A 20,547-nucleotide genomic window follows, 5' to 3' on the forward strand; every position below is an offset into this window, starting at 1 on the left:
CCCAGGGCCAGCTGCGGTCAGGCAGGGCAGGACGGGGCGGGCCCGAGGTTAGCCAGCCCCAACCCTGTCTCTTGTCCATGCCCTTTGTGATTTCAGTCTTGGTAGAACTTGTATTTGGAGTTTTGTGCTTCAAAGTTTTTGTTTTTGTTTGTTTGGTTTTTGTTTTGAGGGGGCGGGAGGGGTACAGAGCAGCTGATCAATTTGTATTTATTTATTTTAACATTTTACTAAATAAAGCCAAATAAAGTCTGTTGGCCTCATGGTGTTGGGTTTGGGGCAGGGGAGGGCAGGGGTGGGTGGCCTCCGTCCTCTTTGGCCCCCACACTGCTGCCCCTCCCGTGACTGCAGCTGCACAAGGCTTCCGGAGAAGTCCGCGCCCCCAAACCAAGAGACACGGGCATACAAGGGGTTTTTACAAACATTAATTATGAAAAAGCTATAGGTTGTTGGGACGGGGAACCAGCCCCAAACCCGCTGGGGCAGGGGGAGGCTGGACCCCAATGGGGGAGTAGCAGCATGGGTGGACCTCAGGCCCCACCACAGATACCCCTGCCCCAGCCCTCCCCATGGAGACCGTAAATAACTTAATAGCAATGTCCTTGGGAGGGGCAGGGGCAGCTCCCGGCATGCAGTGGTGCAGCTGAGCCAGGCAAGCGCAGCCCCGGGGGATCACAAGACACCCCCGGGCTGCTTCAGGGCAGTGAGGTACTTGAGGGCGGAGGCCCCATAGCGGCGGGACAGGTCCTGGTGGAATTCCTCCTTCAGGGCCCGCAGGCAGTCGCGGTAGGCCGGGTTGGAGCGGAAGCGGGAGATGTCCAGGCTGGGCGCGTGGGGCATGTGAATGGTAAACGCTTCCGGCAGGACCAAGAACTCATATTCCTGCGGGGCGGGGCGGCAGGGGGACAGGCCCGACTGTGCTGGAGAGCCCCCACCCCAGCGCCCTACAAGAGTGACTGTCGCGCGGGTGCCGCGCAGCTTCGTGTCCCTGGAGGCGCGGAAGGGAACCCTTACCTGAGCGTCCAGCTCCAGGATGTGGGCCACCTTGTTCCAGCCAAAGCCCACAAAGCGAGCATCGTAGCGGGGACAGTCACGCGGCAGCACCACGTAGGGCTCATAGTCCGCTGCCCACTGCACTGGGTACGGGGCCTGCGCCTCCCTCCAGCGGGCGTAGTCCGTGGGCGCATGACCCTGGGGCCACACGTCGTACCTGCAGCACAGGACAGGGTGGGGAGCTGGAGGGCGGGAAGGGGGGACATGTGGGAAGCTGGGATGCATGCCAGCAGGGCCCGGTGCCCCTACCTGAAGGTGAAGAGAGCGCCGGCGTCCAGCAGGGCCAGCAGCTCGGCCTTGGAAGCAGGGAAGCGGAGGCGGTAGTGCAGGCTCTCGAAGGCCGGCACCACCAGGGCCGCCTTCCGCCGGCTCCCCAGCTCCAGCTGCTCAAGGGAGGCCCTGGGAGGAGGCGGCATCCGTGAACACGAGGGGGACCCCCTCCAGTGCTGGGCACCCTAGCTCCGCCTTGACTTGCTCTGGAGCCCTTCCCTGGGGAGGCTTGCCTCGTCTCACCCCAGGGCCCCAAGCAGAGGTGCCCAGTGAGACAGGCCCCAATGCCCCCCAACCCTCCCAAGGCAGCCCCAAGAAAGTGCTTACACCCCCTCTTGACACCTTCTCCCCACCTGAGGTAGTCATAGAGGGAGTAGGCCGGCAGGAAGTCGATGTCACTGAGGAAGACGTGGGACGTGAGGGCCTGGGCCAAGGCCACGTTGCGCAGATGGTTGACTGGGTAGAGGGGCCCCTCCCGGTACACCAAGTGGTAGGCCACGTTGCGCCGCACCGAGAGCACCGGCGAGCCCTCCACAAAGCGCAGGAACTGCTGGGCCTCGGCGTCGGTCAGATATAGGGCCAGGCTCATGGGGCCAGGCCAGTGGCTGCACAGGACTTCCAGCATCTGCAACCTGGGGCCCAGGAGCTGGTCAGCCCAGGGAAGGCTAGCAACCCTCCCCCAGCTCCCATGGTTCCTGCGGACCCCCAGGCGGCTCCTGACCACCTGCGGAGAAAGCTGGGTCTTCCCTACTACCCCGCCAGATGGGTACAGCGTCCTACAGGTAAGACTCGGGGCCAGAGCCCTTAAGCTTGGCCCACAGCCCCTGGCTCCCAACACACGTGCACTTCTGAGCATGAGTGGCCTTGCAGCCCATGTGTCTGTCTCCAGCTCCTGGGACCCCTTGAGGGACAGGCTTAGAGGGGAGCTCGCGTTCCCTAGCAGCCCATGCTGTGTGCCCTCACCGGTCCATGGAGAGCTGGGCCACCAGGGTGATGTCGTGGCGCCTGGGCGGTGGCAGCTCAAAAGGCAGGAAGGTGAGGTGCACGCGGGCCACAGTGAGCCGCTGCTGCTGGAACTCAAAGCAGGCTGCGTCCTCATCTAGCTGTGCCAGGGCGAGCTGTAGCTGGGAGAGGGGCAGGCAGGCATGTGCCCCGAGGCGGCTAGGGCCTGCTGGAGCAGGGGGAAGGGGAGGGGGCTCTTCCTTACCTGCTCAGCCTGAGGTGGGGGCTGGCTTGGGCACCCAAACAGTTCTCTGCGCAGCAGGTTCCCGTCGTACTCCAGGAAGGTCAAGTGGAGGTTGCGGAAAAATTCCACATGCTTGTTTTTCACCCGGAACTTCTTTGGTGAGTTCCAGTGGATCACCTGAGATGGAGGGGAGAGGATGGTGGTTGTCCATGAGAAGGTGGAGGGGGGTGGGGGCTTCTCCCTTCCCACCCCCCACCTTCCCCCTCCCCGCCCCCCACCTTCAGGTCTGACGCCTCAGAGTAGCAGTGCTCAGCCAGCGTGTGGTCAGACAGCTGCACGTTCCAGGTGCAGGGCAGCAGCAGCACCAGCCCCGGGTGATCCTTGAGGACAGCATTGAAGATGTCCTGGGCAGGGACAGCTGTCACACATTGGGCCCCAGGCCTGCCCCCACCCTCCCAAGGGTTACTTCCCGCAGACCTGGTCAGCCAAAGAGGTGGCCGACAGGGTGAGGAGCACTCTCCTCGCAGTTGCCTTCCACATCTGCTCCCAGCCAGCCTGCCGAAGCCGGTCTAGTCTCAGGAGGATGACGCCTACAGCCGAGAGAGGGGGTCACGGGGGCCGGGAGCCACGGAGACCTCTGAAATGCCCATTTGGTCACTGACCACTGACTGGCATTGTCTAACCTTGCAGATGGAGCTGTACTACTTCTGTAAAGTATCAGTCTTCCCGAGGGAGAGGGGAGCCTCTCCCCAGCCATCGTCTTGCGCTCAGTGATCCCCAGTTAGTCAGTAGCTAAGGGAAGCAGAGGCTCAGGGGCCCTAAGCCACTGGGCAGAGAGGTCTGCGGCCATGTGGTTGGCACTGGTTTTAGCTATCCATTCAGTGTTCTTTCCACATAGTCTCCTACCACGCTGCACCCTGCCTAGCCTCCAGGGCCAAGGACCAGCAGCCCACCCTCCCACCTACTCCCCGCCACTGCCCTCACCTGTGTTAAACCCCCGGCCCAAGGCGGGCCAGGGCCTATGGTTCTTCCAGAGGTTGCCCAGGTACCAGTCACTCTGGTTCTCCACAAGACCAATCATCTGCTTGTCTAGGAGGGGAGGGCGTGAGAAGTGCTGCCCGAAGCTGCCGCGGGACCATGGCTGAGTGCTCCGGGCCAGGCAGGCCAGGGTAGGGGGAGGGTCCAGGCCTCTCACCAGAAAAGTGAGCAAAAAATGCCCAGAGCTCCGCGATGTCAGAAGCGAAGGTGACGTCTGTGTCGAGGACAATGACCCGGGCCAGGTCAGAGGGCAGGGCACCGGGCAGCACTAGTTTCAAGAGCCCATAGAGGCCGGAGTAGTGGGTGTTGGGGATCCAGGAGACCTGGGACTGCAGGGTAAGGTTGGCAGAGGTGTGGGATTGAGGGCCCCGGGATGCAGTAGAGGGAGGGGCATCCCCAAGGGTGACTGCCTAGGGAGGACGGCCAGGTGCAGGAAAGACCCTTCAGGAGGCAGGGAGAAGGCTCAGGGACCTGCCTGGAACTCATCAGCATTGTAGAAGCTGACTCGAATGGCAGGTACCATCCATGTGTGGAAGAGTGTCTCCAGGATGTTCCTGGCCACCGCGTCCGTCACCAAGTGGAGGTGCAGGGGGTTCCTCCTTGGAGGAGCGAGGGAGGAAGTCTTGAGGGCCCAGTAGAACAGCCCAGAGCAGCCTCCCCCCCCCGGGGGGGGCAAGTCTGCAGAGCTGGCCCATGCCCCCTGCACACAGTCCCACCCCCACTGTCCTCCTGTCACCGAGGGGAAAACTGCGCCTCCCAGACACAGACGCTTGCCTAAGACACTGTGCCTCTTCCCCTCCACCCCCTGCCTCCCCATCCCCAGACACCAGGCTGCACCCCCACTTCCCCCACAGACACCAAGCCATACCTGTAGAAGAGTAGGGATTTGACCAGGGTGACCACATCCCGGCTGGAGTTATAGCCTGCACATACGATGGCCACATGCAAAAGCTGGAGAGGGGACACCGAGGCCAGCATTGGTCCCCTGCCCCTAGTACACGGTGGGGACCCCTAGGTGACCAGCTTGGCTTAGGGTTACAGTAGCCCCACTGCAAGGAGCCAGGGAAGAAGCAGGAGACCATTTCACAAATAGTAAACTGAGGCCGGGGGCTGGCCAGGTGAAAACCTGAGGCTCCTCCAGCTGGCTGGTTCCAGCTGATGCCAGGTGTTAGTATATCCAGCTGGCCGGGCTCAGGGCGCCCCTAGGGGCTCCTGCCACCCACCAGGAGCGCGCGGGCCGCACCTACCTCGCACTTGGGCAGCAGCGACCGCAGTGGGACACAGGCCGAGCGGTTGTGGTCCCACGGCAGGGCTCCGTCTAGCACAGCAGGCCCTCGCAGTCGCCCGTCTGGGGGGACACGTGGCATCAGCGGACAGGTCAGGGCCCTGGTCCCCGCCCGCCCCCCCACTCGCCCTCCCCGCGCGGAACGCTCACAGTCCAGGTCCGGGCCAAGCTGGTAGAAGCCGAGCAGCAGCAGCAGCAGCAGCAGCGCGGCGGCCCCCAGCGCCCGGGGGCGCCCTCGGGGCAGCATGGCCGCCCACAAGGGGGCTCGGCGGGGTGCGCCCCCCCCGGGCTGCGGGCTCCAGCACGGGCCCTCGGGAGCCGGCGGGGAAAGCTGGGGGCCAGCCCTGAGCGGCGGGGCCCGACGGCCGCCCGTCCTCGCCTCCGCGCCGCCTCGCCACCCTCACCTGCTCCTGCGGCCGACTGGCCCAGCGGTCCCTCCGCGAGTCCCGCGAGGTGCGAGCAGGGGTCCCGCGATGCGGGCCCGCCCCGTCCCTGGGAGCCGGCCCCGCCCCCGACCTGGGCTCAGGTTTCACCTCGCGGGGCCCAGCCCGCAGGGGCGGGGAGACCCGGGAGGCCTGGCCCTGGCCCTGCGGGTTGCCGGCCACTCCCCTCTTCTGGAGGGGACCCGGGCAGCCCCTTTCCGGGGTGAGACGCCCACTCATGCTGGGGAGGTGGCTGCAGCAAGTCCCGGGCCCCGTTACCTGCGCTCGGGCTCACCCACCCCCCATCCCGGCTCTGGGGCCCGGTCTTCTCCCCTAACCCCGCCGCTGACGGAGGGCCCCCTGATCCCAGCCTGGGATCAAAGGGCCGGGCGAGCGCGGCGGGCTTGGAGGGGTGCGGGGGAGCAGGGGGATGGGCTGGAATGCGGGCCTCGGGGGTCCTGAGCACCTGCTTGGAGCACAGGGGGCGGGGCTGGCCCAGACTTGCCCTGGAGCCGCCCTACACCTGGAGTGGAGCCCCCCCCACCGAGCCCAGGTGGCCCGGCCTGCACAAAGCGACCTTGTGAAGCAGCGGTGAAGGTCGCCTCCCGGCTCAGAACGGACCTGGGGCCTCCCATCCGTGGGCGGCCCGACAGGGACTGCCCGGGTCTCTGTCCCGGCCCTCCCCTCGCACCTGCAGCTGGCCCCAGCGTCACCTCTGGCTGCTGGGCGCTCTGGACCGTGAACTGGAAGGAGAACAGTGATCGCCAGCTCCGTGCCGGCCCTGGGCCAAGGGTTGGACCCTCCACTCCTCAGTTAATCCCTGAAAGTGACAAGGACACTCGGGTCCTGGCTGTCGCAGGCCATCCCCTCCTATGAGGATTGACTTGTGTCCCCTCAGATATGTGCCGCTAATCTTAAACCCTATACTGGTGCAGAAGGAACCCCCCCTCCCAGGTGTAGCGGGTTCGCACTGGGCTATTAACCGACAGATCGTCAGTTCGAAACCACCAGCCCCAACTGCTCCTGGGGAGGAAGCTGGAACTTTCCACTCCCAACAAGAGGTACCGTCTCAGGAAGTCCCAGGTGCGGTTCTACCCTGTGCTGTATACGCAGGTATCGACTGGATGACGGACGGCGTTATAGAGGCACCTGTGGGGCCAACCCATCTGGGGAGAGGTTTGTTAGGGTCAGTGTTTGAAACCTTGGTGCTGTTAAAAGAGTGAATTGGGGCAGAGAGGTTGGCAGAGGGGGGCTAGGGGGAGACTCCCAAGTCCTAGGAAGCTTGCCAAGGAATAAGCCCAGAGCAGTTAGAAAAAGCCTTCTCGAACCGGCACCCTGGGTTCAGCCTCCTAAAGCGCGAGAAAATAAGTTTCTGTTTGTGAAAGCTCCCCGCGTGTGGCCTGTCTGTGACAGCGGCACGGGATTCCCGAGAAGGGCCCCGTGGTGGTGGGGTGCAGCGGGCTGCTTCCCCGGAAGGTCAGTATTCCAAACGGCCTCAAGAGTTCTGCTTTGGAAACCCGCAGGAGCCTCCAGAAGTCCTGTACAGTCACTTACTAAGAGGTGGAATCTACTTGATGGCAGGGGCTTGGGTCTTGAGGACGACCAACAAGCTCTCTTTGGCCCTGCCCTCCCTCCACAAGGCCAGCCTTCTGCAGGCCTCCTGTTCCCGCTCCTCCTTAAGAGTTTCTAGACCTGGGACTTGCCTTTGACTCACCTTCGGCCAGGATTGCATACCCAGAGGGCTTTGGCGGGAACTGGTGACTTCCTATGTCTCTCTCCCTTGGGGTCCTTTCCTCCACATCAGTGTATCACCATCTGAATTAGTAACTGTTTATTGCCGGGCTGGTTCCAAGAATTAAGCTGCACTGGAGGGAGGTGTGGGTGGGGTGAGGGTAGGGACAAGGACTGTCTCTTGGGTGGTGCACTGAGTGCTCAGGAAATGCGCCTGATGGGAATGGGTGGCTGTCCCCAGACTTGGGTAGGCCTGGGGTGGGGGGCTTGAAACCAGACTGGTCACCAGCCTTTCCTCTAAACCAGGGGTCCTCAAACCTTTTAAACAGAGGGCCAGTTCACTGTCCCTCAGACCCGTTGGAGGGCCGGACTGTAGTCTAAAGAAAACTATGAATAAATTCCTATGCACCCTGCACATATCTTGTTTTGAAGTAAAAAAAATCAAATGGGCAAAAACACCCGGCGGGCCGGATAAATGTCCTGGGCGGCCGCAGAGTCTAACCTCAGGCTGTAAAAGAGGCTATAAGTGAACAACCTAGGCTGACCCCCCAGTCATCTCCCGGAGGCCCGGAGGCCTTTCTCTGGGAGAAAGGGGCCTTCGTGGGGTCCTGCTTGGGCTTCTGGAGGCCAGGGGGAATGGTCGCTATGGAAACAGGGTGGCTCTGTGTGTGTCAGGGACTGTGAGATGGGGCTGTGAGGGTCACACAGGCAGTGGAGCTTTGAACCTCTAGCCTCCTCTCCCTGCTGCCCCCACCCCACCCCATCCTCATCTCCAGCCTGCAGCGGGGTGGTTCTCAACCTGTGGGTCGCGACCCTGGGGGGGGTCAAACGACCCTTTCACAAGGGTCGCCGGATTCATAACAGTAGCAAAATGACAGTGATGAAGTAGCAAGGAAAATAATGTTATGGTTGGAAATATTTTATGGGGGGAAATCATTTTATGGTCGAGGCATGAGGAAGGTTGAGAACCACTCTGAGGGGATTCCCTCCCCCAGACCCTGGACAGAGACTGGGAGTGTTCCATGTGAGGGGGGCAAGCTGGGAACACAGTGAGGGCCTGGCCCAGGATAAGCTTTCAGTATGCGGGAGGGGCTTGGATAAGGTGATCAGACATCCCGCTTTGGGCGGGATAATCCGGATTTTTAACAATTTGTCCTGTGTCCCGCGGCGTTTTTAAAAAGTCCCGATTTTTGGAAAGAATGCACAACAAGCTAGGGAACGGCAGGAGAACGGGAAGGGAATCTACATAACACGTAACGCCATTCAAACAGCTGCTGATTTGTTGCCCGTAGATGTGGAAAATGTTGTTATTCAAATATAGTCTTATTTCTATATATACACTCTACGTGCTGAAATGCTTAAAGAATAATGTGAAACTGCAGAAGTCGAATATCAGAAGCTACTTGGATACAGTAAGACGTGCTGGTTAGCTCTTTTGCCAGCTGTCGAAAGAATTTTGAAAATATACGATCCTTTGAAATCCTATTTTCTATCACAGGATAAATGTCCTAGAATTTTAGAAGAGTTTTTTGAAAAAGAATCTTCAAAAATTTGGCTAGAGTTGGTACACAATCAAGCAGCTCTTTTTCAAAATGCTATAAAACTTATTGAAGGTGACAAAATTTCAGTAATCGAAGTAGCAAATGAAGTTAATAATTTAAAAGTTCAGTGTCAAGATCGGTTAGAAAATAATTTTCTTCCATTAATTATCCGTAATAGTATAAACCAGCTAGAAGAACAAGGTGCAATAAATCGTGAAGATATCATGAATCACTTTAAAATTTTCTATAGTAACTGCATAGATTATTTTGAAGAGTGGATGGTACCTTGCCATGATATTGAACATTTTCATTGGGTTACATTAAAACAAGAACTTAATTGGAATGATGTGCAAAAATCATTCGATCATATTACTCAAAATTTCCCATATAGTAATATTTCTGAAAATAATCTTTTTAATGAGGTATCATTATTAAAAATATATTGATAAGTAAAAAGTTAAATCTTGGGCATCAGCAAAAATTACTATAGAGAACACATGGTTAGAAATATTTCATCATTTTGAAATAAACCATGTTCCATACAATATATGCACTAAAAATTGTGGAATACACGCTGTCCTTGCCAGGAACTAATGCTGTGACTGAAAGCGCTTTTTCTACAGTAAATAAAGTGTGGACTTCAGAAAAATCACAATTAAGTGTTGTGACTTTGAAAGCCATTTATGTGTGAAATATCATTTAACAAATTCTTGTGAAATTTTTCATGACCTTTTAAACAACGACAGCAAACTACTAAAAAAATTCAAATGAGAAATATGCCAAATAATAGAATAATACTATACATAATTTTAATGTATTATATTTGTAAATTGTACTTGTGTTGAAGTTAAAAATATGTATTACATTACTACTTTTGTGTTCTATGAAAATTTTTGTTGCTCCATATAGACCAAATTTTTCATCAAGAACCCCCCCACCGTCACCCCCGGTCAATGGTGTCCCGCTTTACCAATGTTAAAATCTGGTCACCTTAGGCTTGGAGGGAGATGCTGGCAGTAGCTTGCCCTCCACCTTGCCACTCAAGGGAAACCAGGGTGTGGAGGCACCTGCTGGATCTGCAACAAGTTGTTGGGGGGCGGTGGGTGCAGATGCGAACAGAGACAGACAGGCAGATGAAAGGGTGCTGACCCTCCAGGCATGGGACTGAGTTTGAGACCAACTCTTCCAGAGACTGCCAGCCGTAAGACTATCCACTCCCCTCTGGGGCCTCAGTGTTCCCCTCTGTCCTTGTTAGACTTGTCTCTCTCTTCCCCTGTGGCTCTGAGCACGCAGAAGGAGGGAAAATCTGGCACACCTTGCCCAGACCCTTCCAGCCCAGGCAGGGCTCCAGCAGGGAGAGGGCGCCCTGGGCACCTCCTGCACACACCGCCACTCTGTGCCTGGGTTTTATTTGATCACACTTGGGATCTGGAGAGGAAATTCAGGCAGCCAAATTTGGGCCCAGTGCCCTCTGACAGCAGGGGTAGATTCTGCCCGGAGCTGCTTCTCTATCTCCCCTTCAGCGTGTGCACAGTCCGGGCCAAGGCGGGTCAGAGATGCCTCCCTCTACCCCAGTCCACTCTGGACGCTGTAGAGGGTGGAGGCGTGGCCATCGTGAGGTTCAGGGAAACAGGTTTTTTGTAACTTAACTGCAGGGAGGAAGGGAAAAAGAGGCCCTCTCTGAATGCCCTGTGAGCAGGGCCCGATCCCAGTTGCCGGCTTGCCTCGTGGGTGCCCATGCCCATCCCCTCAGCTCTCCCAGACCTGTCTCTCCCGAAGCCCTTGGCAGGTGGAGGGCTTCACGGCTGTAACTCCCCCGCTAGTGCAGCACAATAAACGGAGGGGGTTGGGGGCCGGCAGGGTGGGTAAGGCTGAAAGGATACAGGAGCCAGGGTGGCCTGGTGGTTATGCACTGGGTGGCTAACGCGAGGGTGACCGTTCCCAGCCATCAGCTGCTGCGCTGGAAGAGTCACAGTCTGGTCTACCCTGTCCTGCAGGGTCGCTGTGGGTCAGAGCTGGCTGGCTGGCAGCGAGTTTTTGAGTGAGATAAAGTGTATACCTTACAATGTCTATTTTGTGGCCAGACCGACATTCCAGTCTCCACGGGTTTTCCTTCAGGCCTTTCCTTCTGTGGGGAAAGTTACTGTCTAGAAGAGGGGATGAACGCTTCATCAGTGAACGGTTCCCACCTGGAAGAACACAGGCTCCTTTGAGGTGAGGATGGCAAGGCTTCGCTTCACACGCTTTGGACATATTGTCAGGAGAGGCCAGTCCCTGGAGAAGGACATCGTGTTGGTAAAGTGGAAAGGCCGTGACAAAGAGGAAGGCTTTGGAGCATACCAGGTGTGGGGAGGGATGGGGGAGTCGATCACAATGTCCCCCTTCCCAGGGGGACAGACAACAGAAAAGTGGGTGAAGGGAGGTAGCGGTTAGTATAAGACATGACAAAATAATAATAATTTATAAATTATCAAGGGTTCATGAGGGAAGGAGGGTGGGGGAGTGAGGGGGAGTAAATGAGCTGATACCAAGGGCTCAAGTAGAAAGAAAATGTTTTGAGAATGATGATGGCAACAAATGTACAAATGTGCTTGACACATGGATGGATGGATGGATGGTGATAAGAGTTGTACGAGCCCCCCAAAATGATTTTAAAAATAAAAAAATAAAACATCCCTTCCATTGATTTCATCAGAAAATTCCTATAAGTATCAATTCACTGTCAACCTTACGGTAGCGAAAAATAATTTTACAATATTTTAATTTTCACTTGAAAGCTTAAGTTATCATCACTGGCAACAAATACTGTCAGATGTCTCAAAGTGCCAATCAAGTGCTTTGCTTTTGGGTAAAAATGTCTGCAAAATACCCAATCTGCATAACCATAATTGTTTGTCAGTCATCCTTTCAAATAAAAATAGTATTCCATGAAAAAAGAAAAGAAAATGATTGTGGCAACATATGTACAAATGTGCTTGATACAATGGATGGATTATGATAAAAGCTGTAAGAGCCCCAAGTAAAATGATTTAAAAAAAAAAACGATACTCTGGTTTCTCTTCAAATCGTATAAATCTTTTGCCTTTTACTAAACATTTGCATAGAGGGAAACAAATAGGAGTCTTTCATCCAACTTCTTGAGGTCTTGTGTAAACAAGAGAAGAAAAAGAATCGACACAGTAGCTGCATCGATGGGCTCAGGCGCAGGGCCGTGCAGTGTCTCCTTCTGTTGTGCACAGGGTCGCTATGGGTCAGAACCGACTCGCTGGCACCTACTAACGGCAGAATAGAAACTGCCCGCAGGGGTTCCAACGTTGTCTGTAAGGAAGCAACCTGCCGTATCTTTCTCCTACGGGCAGCCCTACGTTTGGCAGCCAAGCGTTCCAACCCAGCGCCAACGGGGCGTTTGGGGGCGCAGGATTCTATGCAACAATGTCCGCCCAGCCTGCGGGCGCGACCCCGAAGGGCCCCGCCCCCTTCTCGCAGCCAATCACCGGCCGCCGCCTCGCGGCCGCCCCTACTCAGCCCGTCGCTTTCCAGCCACCGCCCCTTCCAAGGAGGGTGTCCCCTTAGGAAAGGAATTCCCAGGCTGCCGGTCCCGGGGGCGCGGCTGAGGACCAGGCGGAGCCTCTGGGGGCCGTAAAGTACTTTGAGATGGATCCTGAATTGAAGGACCAAGTCGGTCCGCAAACCATGTTATAGTCGGGAAAACCCGAGGCCCGGCAGACAGGGGAAAGTCCCACCCAAGGTCACCCAGCGACAAGAGCGGGGGGCCGCGCCAGGGTTTGCTCTGCGGCGGTGGCAGTGCAGGTGCGCGACCTTGGGAGCCCAGTGCGTGCGAGGGACGGGGCCGCAGCACCGTCGAGGCTGAGCGTGGCAGCCGGGCCCCTCGCGGCCTGGGTCCCCAGCACCATCTCTGGTGGGGACGGGAGGCGAGGCACCTGGCCAAGTCCGCCGAGACAGTCTGACTGCCTGAGACATTTGCGCTCTCTCCAAGTCTGCGGAGGCTCCTTCCAGCCCTTTAAAAAAAGCCGGCCTTCCCGATCGAGCCTCTCGGCGTTCGATTGAAAAGATTCCGGGTTCTTGGCCTCTTCTCTAGAATGGACTGCTCAGCCTGTCGCCTGTGCTTTTCGGAGCCGCAACTGCGCGTGCGCAAGGGCAGCCAACCCGGAAGGCGGAAGAGCCAGGTGCAGACGGCGTTGGCTGTCGGGGCGGCGAGGATGCTACCCAATGACTTGATGGCGCAGGGAGGGCGGGGCTAGGCCCGCAGTCACTAGACACTGCTGAAGTGGAAGATGGGATGAAGAGAAATTCAATGGCTCTTCGCGTCACCATCCTCCGGCCCCGCGGAAGTTAAGCAACGGAGAGGCGGGCCTAGGACCGGAAGCAGGAAGGAGGGCGCAGGAAGCTGGGCTCCGCCGGCAGTCTTGTGTCGGTCTGTGGTCTGTCAGTCCGGTGGGCAGGATGGAGAAGTTGCGGCTCCTGAGCCTCCGTTACCAGGAGTATGTGACTCGTCACCCTGCCGCCACGGCCCAGCTGGAGACGGCTGTGCGGGGCCTCAGTTACTTGCTGGCAGGTGCCACTCTGACCTTTGACCCATACCTTCAGGGCCCCGACCTCTGACCCTCCCCACCGTCTTCCTCTGCAAAGTCGTAGTGGTGACGGCTGTACTTGGGAGGCCCTTTCTAGGATCCCGTCGGGCGCTGGGAAGGGTCATCTAGGGACCTCAAGTCAACAGGGTAAGACGCCCGCTAAACCACTTCTTCGTGCCTTCTCCCCAGGTCGCTTCGCCGATTCTCATGAGCTGTCGGAGCTGGGTGAGCCGGCCCCTGGGGTGGGTGGAGTGAATGGCTGACTTGGCTCGGGCCTGGGCTGTCGGTACTTCAGCCTGAATTGGACGAAGGTCCGCACCCCCTGCCCTGGGCCCTCGGTGTCTCCATGGTGTGGACTGGCCTGTGCACCTGGACTGAGTGGTCACCCCCAGCCGCACCTTCCTTGCCTTTACCCGGTTAATCTTCCCCAGTGTGCACCCAGGTGGGTGCCGACCGGTGCAAGCAGAAGAGTGAGGTTGGGAACCAGTCCTCCAACCCAGATCTCTCCAATTGCAGGAGCCCAGACTGTAAAGACTGCCCTGTGTGTTTGCCCAGCGCGCCCTGGGAGTGAAGGCCCCCAGAGAATGAACTGGCTTTGAAAGAAGGGAGGGAGGGAATCGAATTTCAGGGACAGGCTCAAGGGGCAGCAAAGGCTGGGAGGTGCGGCCACCCAGTGGGCGGTTCCGGGCCCTGGATGACCCGGGCTGCCCTGCAGGGCAGTAGTCAGCACAACCCTGAGGTCCACTCACTCCTGGCCCCATGTGGGAGGGCTCCCAGGAGGCGGATGGAGAGGCAGGTTGGTGTCCACATAGTCTGTGGGTGGCCAAGCACAGGTAATAGGTGAGCCACCACTGCAGCTCTGGGGTGAGGGTGACAGGGGCGGCTGCCGAGCGATCCGCTCAGAGCCACGCTCCGCCCCTCAGTGTACTCCGCCTCCAACCTGCTTGTGCTGCTCAACGACGGCATCCTCCGGAAAGAGCTGCGGAAAAAGCTGCCAGTGGTGAGGACCCCGCCAGGGTCGCACCCCCTGGGGGGGGGATCTTACAACGGAGCATGCCCACCTGAGCCTAAAGAGCCCCACACCGGCTCGGCTCATTGGGTGACACGTGGACAAGTGTCTTTGGGCCCGGTTTGAATGAGGAGAGTGAGCTCCAGGCCACCAGTCTGGACTGGGTATTTGAACTTAGCCTTGGGAAGAGGGACAGTCCAAGGGACAGTCCAGAGGAGCCCCCAAGGGGAAGACCCTGGACCCTGGGGAGACCCTGAGCCCCTGGCCTGGGTCCCTTGCAGTCGCTGTCCCAGCAGAAGCTGCTGACATGGCTGAGCGTGCTGGAGTGTGTAGAGGTGTTCATGGAGATGGGAGCCGCCAAGGTGTGGGGCGAAGTGGGCCGCTGGCTCGTCATCGCCCTCATCCAGCTGGCCAAGTAGGTCGGGATGGGGGGTGGGGGAGAGTATTGGAGGGGGGGACTTGGTGTCCACTACAGCTGGTGCTCAGCAGGGTGCCCTGCCCACTCCCCACGCTCCCTCCCCTAGGGCTGTGCTTCGGATGTTTCTGCTGATGTGGTTCAAGGCTGGTCTCCAGACCTCACCCCCCATCGTCCCTCTGGACAGGGATAGCCAGGCGCGGCCCCAGGGTAAGCCTCTACCTCACTTGGGGGGTGGGGGTTGGTGTGAAGTTCTCGGTAGGTATACCGTGACTGTAGTCACACCCTGCCCCATATTGTACAGAAAGGGACAACAGAGGTTAGGGTCGGAGCTGGACTTGGGATGTCAGAGGTCAGAGGTCATTCTGTGGGTAGCAGCTAGAGCGGACAGAGCGTGGGCAGGAGAGGGGGGTCCAGCCAGTCTCCCTTCAAACCATTGTACCTCTGAGCCCTTCTTGTGGCCTTGAAAGGACCTTGCCCCCGCTCGGGCTGGATGCCATATGCCCTGCTCCATTTCCTAGGGTGTACAGTCTCTGGCCAGTTCTGGGTGCTCATAGATGCCAGCTACCAAGGGCCGGACCAGGGAGGGCCAGGCGGGCTGTAGATCGCTCTCCTGTGGACAGTCCTGTGCTGAGCCCCGCCAGCTGCCTAGTACAAGTTCTTCCGCTCCGGCTGAGCCAGGGAGCACAGTACCTGTGTTCTCTGCAGGCTCCCTGCGCTCATGTCCCTCTGACAGTGGCTTCTGTGCATCCCTGTTAGATGGTGAGCCCAGCCCTGGCAGCCAAGAGCAGCCCTACGTGGGGAAGCGGTCTAGCCGGGTGGTGCGGACTCTCCAGAACAGTGAGTGCAGCCCAGCCTGGGATGAGGGACGGCTCCCCAGCCCTGCCGGACGCCGCCTCACACACAACTCTCTTGTCGTAGCCCCGTCCCTGCACTCCAGGCACTGGGGTGCCCCCCAGCAGCGGGAGAGGCAGCAGCTGCAGCAGCAGCAGGAGCTGAGCGCCTTGCCCACGCCCCTGGGGCTGCAGGAGACCCTGGCAGAGTCTCTGTACATTGCCCGGCCCCTGCTGCACTGTATCCTTGGTGCAGGCCTCCCTGGGGGCTGCAGGCGGTGGTGGGCTGGGGAGGGGGGCCAGCCACCAGGTGTGCTGGAGACCTCCTTGACGCTGTGGCTGTCAGTGCTCAGCCTGGGCCTCTGGGGCCAGCGGTCATGGGCACCCTGGCTCCTGTCTGGTGCAATGGACGTCACCAGGTGAGCTGGGGCCTGCTCAGTGCCATCCTCCCTCCTCTGCATCTCCAGGACCCTTGCATCTGTCCTGTTATCTTGATCATGTCAAAGCGAAGGGTGATTTCATGCCCCTCCAGGGCTGGGGCCCATAGATGGGGCTGGATTGGGCCACCCTTGCCTGCTCTACCCTGGGGAGCTTGGCTGGGGCTGGCCCTTGTCAGGTGGCTTCTGCCCTGACCATGTCTATCCCCACCTTCAGCCTGAGCCTCCTGAGCGACCGGAGGGGCCTGACGCGGAGGGAGCGGCTGGAGCTGCGACGCCGTACTATCCTACTGCTCTATTACCTGCTGCGCTCGCCCTTCTACGACCGCTTTTCCGAGTGAGTGGGAGCACCAGCCTTCTTGCCCCCCTGAACATGCACAGAGGGCTGCTGGACAGGCGTGGGCCCACCAACAGGGAGGGTGGTGGCGCTGGTCCTCTGCATCCCCTAGCCCCATCTCACCTCTGCCACCAACTAGTTTGACTTTGCCCGACTCTCAGAGGAGGCAGTTGAGGCTCAGAGAGGTCGGTCCCCTCACCAAAACCATTCACCAGGCCAGTGGCAGACCCGCACCCTAAATCCATGTTCTCACTGGCCTGTCCTGGCTGTGCTGAGTACCACCCCGCCCCCCAGCCTGACACGTGAATGACCAAGAGGGGAGAAGGGTGCAGGTCTCCTGGGGGCCTCCCCAAGACCAGACATCCACAGAGGGGGCCCTGCACAGTGGCTGGGATTGTGAGACAAAGCCCTTGCGTAAAAGGGACTGGTCTGGTACCTGGAGATGCATTTACCCTGGTGGTGCTGTGGATTAGGCGCTGGGCTGCTAATGACATAGTCAGCAGTTTAAAGTGCACAGCCCGCTCCTTGGAGAAAGATGAGACTGCCTGCTCCCGTAGAGATGTACAACCTCTGGGGCCCTGTGTCGGTCACTATGTACTGGCATCAACTCATGACAGTGGGGAAGCCATGGCTACCTGACCTGTGTTCTCTGTGAAGCATCAGGAAGCATTCTGAAACCTTCTTTACTATTGTTGTCAGTGCTGTGGGGGCCATCAAGTTGACTTGGCCTCACCATGACCGCATGTGACAGTGGACTGTCCACGTGGTTCCCCTGGGCTGACATCCTCATGGAAGCAGCCACCAGGGCCTCCTCCCACCTAACAGCCGAGTTGCCTTGAACCCCCAACCTTCTGTTAGCAGCAAAGCCCAGGACGCTCACATCGTTGACCCCTGCCAGACTGGGGCGTCCCTCGGGCAGTGTCCAGGCTGTGTAGCATTGCTCCTCCGGGCAGGCCCTGGGAAGGTGTGCTGCTGTGGTCTAAGCAAGAGAGGGCGGGCCCCAGGAGACCGCGGTGGGAGGGACATCTGAGGGGACGCCCTGAGAAGAGCAGCCCGGGCTGGGGCTGGGGCGGAGATGGGTGGCTGTTCTAGCCCACAGCCTCTAGTCAGTGGTCAGGGACTCAGACCCACCAGTCCGGGATCCTTCCTCCAGGGCCAGGATCCTCTTCCTGCTCCAGCTGCTGGCAGATCATGTCCCTGGCATTGGCCTGGTCACGAGTAAGTGTAGGGCAGGCTGGGCAGTTCTGGGGGGTGGGGGGTGGGGGGCGGGCCTGTCTTCCTGCCTCTTTGGGTGGGGTAGCAGTCCTTGGGCACGGATGGGGTGGCTGGAGGTGGGCTGCTGTGGTGGGAACGGTGTTCAGAGAATGGGGTTCAAGCCTTCCCACCCTGGTGTCCTGAGAAGCTGTGAGGCCATGGCTGTGGGTGATGGGTTGTCTGCCGGGAAAGGGCCTTCCAGTCTGCTCTGAGGACCCACAACACTGAGGGCACTGCCTGTAAATGGGGCAGAGGCCCCACATACGGGTGGTGGCTTGCAAGCACCTCCATGGAGCAGCTGCCTGGGCGGGCAGTGCTGCAGCCCTGCATCCACCCGCCTCTCTCGTTGCAGGGCCGCTCATGGACTACTTGCCCACCTGGCAGAAAATTTACTTCTACAACTGGGGCTGACAGATGCCCTGGGTGGGGTGCCGGGAGGGCAGGGCGGCATGGGCTGCTGTGGACCAGAGTGGCTCAACCCCTGGTCTCCAATAAAACTGACTCTGGCCATGCCCAGGCATGCGGCCTCTCTGTGCCCACATGCAGGGCACTCAGCTCTGGCTAGGCTCTGTGAGCAGCCCTGATCTCTACCAGCGTATGCCCTCCAGCATGGTGCCCTGCAGCCCACAAGGCCACTGCGTCGAGACCACAACAGGACTGGGAGCCGGGCTCCTTTAGCTTCCAGAAGGCGTTCAACACTCAGGACCCCAGGGGCCTAGGAAGTGGAGCACTTGTCTCAGCAGCTGCAGGGCACACTGCGCCCTCCCCGGTTCCCTCCACAAACGAACCAGCCTGTGCCTGGGCAGTGGGCTAACAGCACCCAGCTGCCCCCCACCCCACCAGCCCCAGTCCAGACCTGTTTCTGCACTCACCAACCTAAGCCCTGATGCCCGCACGCACCTCGCCCTTAGGGGAGAGCAGACTCTTCTCCCCTGAAAGGACAGCCCAGCCCTGGGGCTGATGGGAGGGGCCAGAAGCCTGAGTGGCACTTGGGGAGAGCCAGTGGGGGCAGTCATGGTGTGAGCTGGCGGCTCCCTCACCCTGCAGCTTATTCACAGTGGGGTGGTCACCTCTGCCTTAAGCCACAGGACAAGCTGTTGGGGAGGTGGGAGGCACCTAGACGGGGTCCCACTCACCTTCCCACACTGCCCCCCCCCCCCATGGAGCTTCTAACCAGAGGTGGGTGGGGCTTCAATCCTGAGGGCTGTGGAGAGCCACCCTCCCTGCCCTGACATGGCTGCCAATGAATGTGCTGGCCCTCCTGGCAGGACTGAGGAGGCAGACCCCTCATTGGGTGCCAAGTGCTGTCACTGATGAACGGAGGCGGCATGGGTAGATGCCTGCCCTATGAGCCTGAGTGATGGGCCACTACATACTGGGGCAGGGCTGTCGCCCAGGGTGTCAGGCAGAGGAAGATGCTGTGTGGGGGAGTGCCCCGTAGAATGAATAGCTGGCCTGGCTGGAGTTTGGGGGTGTGACTGGGGAGGAGGGTGCACTGGTAGTGGCGCTGTGGGCTGACAGGCAATGGCAGCTAGGTGGGGAGAGGAGGTAGCTCAGGCAGTGGGACCCTCACTGGCTGTGGTCTGACAGTGGCTAGGGAAAGGAGTCCAGGGCGAAGGGCTTGGGATGCAGCAGAGCTTGGACACCTGGGTTCTCTGCGGGGGCAGTGGGCTGTGAGAAGTGGGTCCGCAGGTTGGGAGGACAGGGCTGACCGGGTCAGCTGGAGCCCGGGTATGTGAATGAGGCGGGAGACTTGAAGAGCAGGCACCTCCCTGGTGGAGGCCAGTGACTCCACCGCCTGTCTGAAGTCCTTGGGCTCAACCCTCGACTTCCAATCCCCTAAAGCCAGCGACCGAACTTCTGCATCATTGTACGTCAGACTCTGCATTTATTGAGCTCCTGCTAGGTATCCCATTCGAGGACTGAGCATGAACTAGGCCTAGTCACTGCCTTCAAGCTTCCGCTCCAGGGAGCAGGTCCAGGGCCATGCCACTGGAGGGCACACTCCGACCCCAGGTGGTGGGAGGGAACTGTGGCAGCCCTGTTCCAGGCTGTTCTGAGCTGCATGTGCAGAGGGGCCACCAGCAGGGTGGGAGGGGAGGCATCTGCACAGCCCTCTCCTGGTGGCATCATGGGGTTAAGTCGAGCACTGTTCAGCGGGCAGGCCCTGCCAGGGGCAAAGGGGGTGCCAGAGCCGGGACCGCAGGGCCAGGAAAGCTGCCGAGGGAACAGCCGGGCTGTCTCCAGGTAGAACGATAGTGACGTGGGCTCCAGGCCTCCGGTGTGCCAGGCCTAGTTAGCCACATGATGTGCACTGCCTCCCAGGCAGAGACCAGCCAAGGGCAGCACCCACCCAGACTGCCCACCTGCAAGGCCTGCCCTCGCTCCCAGGGCCGCGGCGCTAGGCAGGGTTTCCTTTGACCCCTGCAGTCTCCAGAGTCGAGGAGCATAACCCCTCGCCCCCGTCCAGTGTGGCGGCCTGCAGCCTGGCCCCTGACCCGGGGCCCTTTGTGAGGTGGCCCCGGGCAGCAGGTTCCATCCGCTCTGGGGGAGGGGCAGACACCAAGAACCCTGCAACAAGATGGTTCTCGCCATGCTGGGGGCTCTGTACCCCAGGGCCGGGCTGAGCCTCTTCCTCCTCTACCTCGTTCTGGCAGCCGCACTGCTTCGCCCCCAGCCTCCGAGGTAGCGTCCACCCTCGAGAAGCCCCCGCCCCACAGGGATGCGGCCCTGCCTTTGGGGACAGAGCTGAGCACCCTCCACACGTCCCACAGGTCTCAGCGCGCTGTGCCCGAGGAGTTTTCGGGCCCCCTGGAAGTCTCCGAGCCGATCTCGGGGCTGGTGGACGGTAGCCTCTTTTGCCCTTTCCCCTCCCTGGGGGAGGGCCCGCGGCCAGCCCTGAGGGTCTCCTCTGCCCCGACAGCCCACTTCACTCGGCGACCCTCTCTCCCTTCAGACTACGGGGTCCGACCCAAGCACCCCTGGCCTCGAGGACCACGGCCCCTCCTCTCCCGAGCCCAGCAGCGCAAGCGCGATGGGCCGGACATGGCGGAGTACTACTACGACGCCCACCTGTGACTGACCGCAGCTCCCTATAAAGCTATTCTGCGCAGCAGCAGCCTCGCTTCCTGGGTACGCCTGCGCAAG

At 59.4% G+C, this 20,547-nt stretch overlaps 3 protein-coding genes and 1 non-coding gene across 5 annotated transcripts; 3 read left to right on the forward strand and 1 right to left on the reverse strand.

Moving 5' to 3' along the window:
* Positions 1-227: 227 nt before the first annotated feature.
* On the reverse strand, positions 228-5,274 carry LARGE2 (LARGE xylosyl- and glucuronyltransferase 2). Its single transcript, XM_075545831.1, has 13 exons — positions 4,792-5,274; positions 4,413-4,495; positions 4,020-4,143; positions 3,702-3,873; positions 3,491-3,595; positions 2,984-3,096; positions 2,785-2,910; positions 2,528-2,683; positions 2,284-2,444; positions 1,674-1,952; positions 1,300-1,449; positions 1,012-1,207; positions 228-879 (listed from the first exon to the last, which is right to left on the reverse strand). Exons 1-13 carry the CDS (start codon positions 5,074-5,076, stop codon positions 670-672), a joined length of 2,160 nt encoding a protein of 719 aa, XP_075401946.1. The 5' UTR covers positions 5,077-5,274; the 3' UTR covers positions 228-669.
* Positions 5,275-11,567: 6,293 nt separating this feature from the next.
* LOC142447443 (U5 spliceosomal RNA) lies at positions 11,568-11,683 on the forward strand. The gene has a single exon (XR_012784145.1). It is a non-coding gene; the product is annotated as a U5 spliceosomal RNA (small nuclear RNA).
* An 885-nt stretch (positions 11,684-12,568) lies between these two features.
* On the forward strand, positions 12,569-17,912 carry PEX16 (peroxisomal biogenesis factor 16). Of its 2 annotated transcripts, XM_075545833.1 has the most exons (11): positions 12,585-13,099; positions 13,305-13,340; positions 14,039-14,115; positions 14,406-14,539; positions 14,649-14,749; positions 15,299-15,379; positions 15,461-15,613; positions 15,719-15,791; positions 16,027-16,146; positions 17,300-17,364; positions 17,753-17,912. In XM_075545833.1, exons 1-11 carry the CDS (start codon positions 12,988-12,990, stop codon positions 17,809-17,811), a joined length of 1,011 nt encoding a protein of 336 aa, XP_075401948.1. In that variant the 5' UTR covers positions 12,585-12,987; the 3' UTR covers positions 17,812-17,912. The 2 variants fall into 2 exon arrangements, with proteins under 2 accessions (XP_075401947.1, XP_075401948.1); XM_075545832.1 differs by having other exon boundaries at positions 12,569-13,099; positions 15,299-15,613.
* Positions 17,913-19,263: 1,351 nt separating this feature from the next.
* On the forward strand, positions 19,264-20,495 carry FREY1 (Frey regulator of sperm-oocyte fusion 1). The gene is made up of 2 exons (XM_075545836.1): positions 19,264-20,085; positions 20,175-20,495. Exons 1-2 carry the CDS (start codon positions 19,982-19,984, stop codon positions 20,476-20,478), a joined length of 408 nt encoding a protein of 135 aa, XP_075401951.1. The 5' UTR covers positions 19,264-19,981; the 3' UTR covers positions 20,479-20,495.
* The last annotated feature ends 52 nt before the right edge of the window (positions 20,496-20,547 follow it).

This window comes from Tenrec ecaudatus, chromosome 4 (genome assembly GCF_050624435.1).
Source record: "Tenrec ecaudatus isolate mTenEca1 chromosome 4, mTenEca1.hap1, whole genome shotgun sequence".
NCBI lineage: Eukaryota > Metazoa > Chordata > Mammalia > Afrosoricida > Tenrecidae > Tenrec > Tenrec ecaudatus.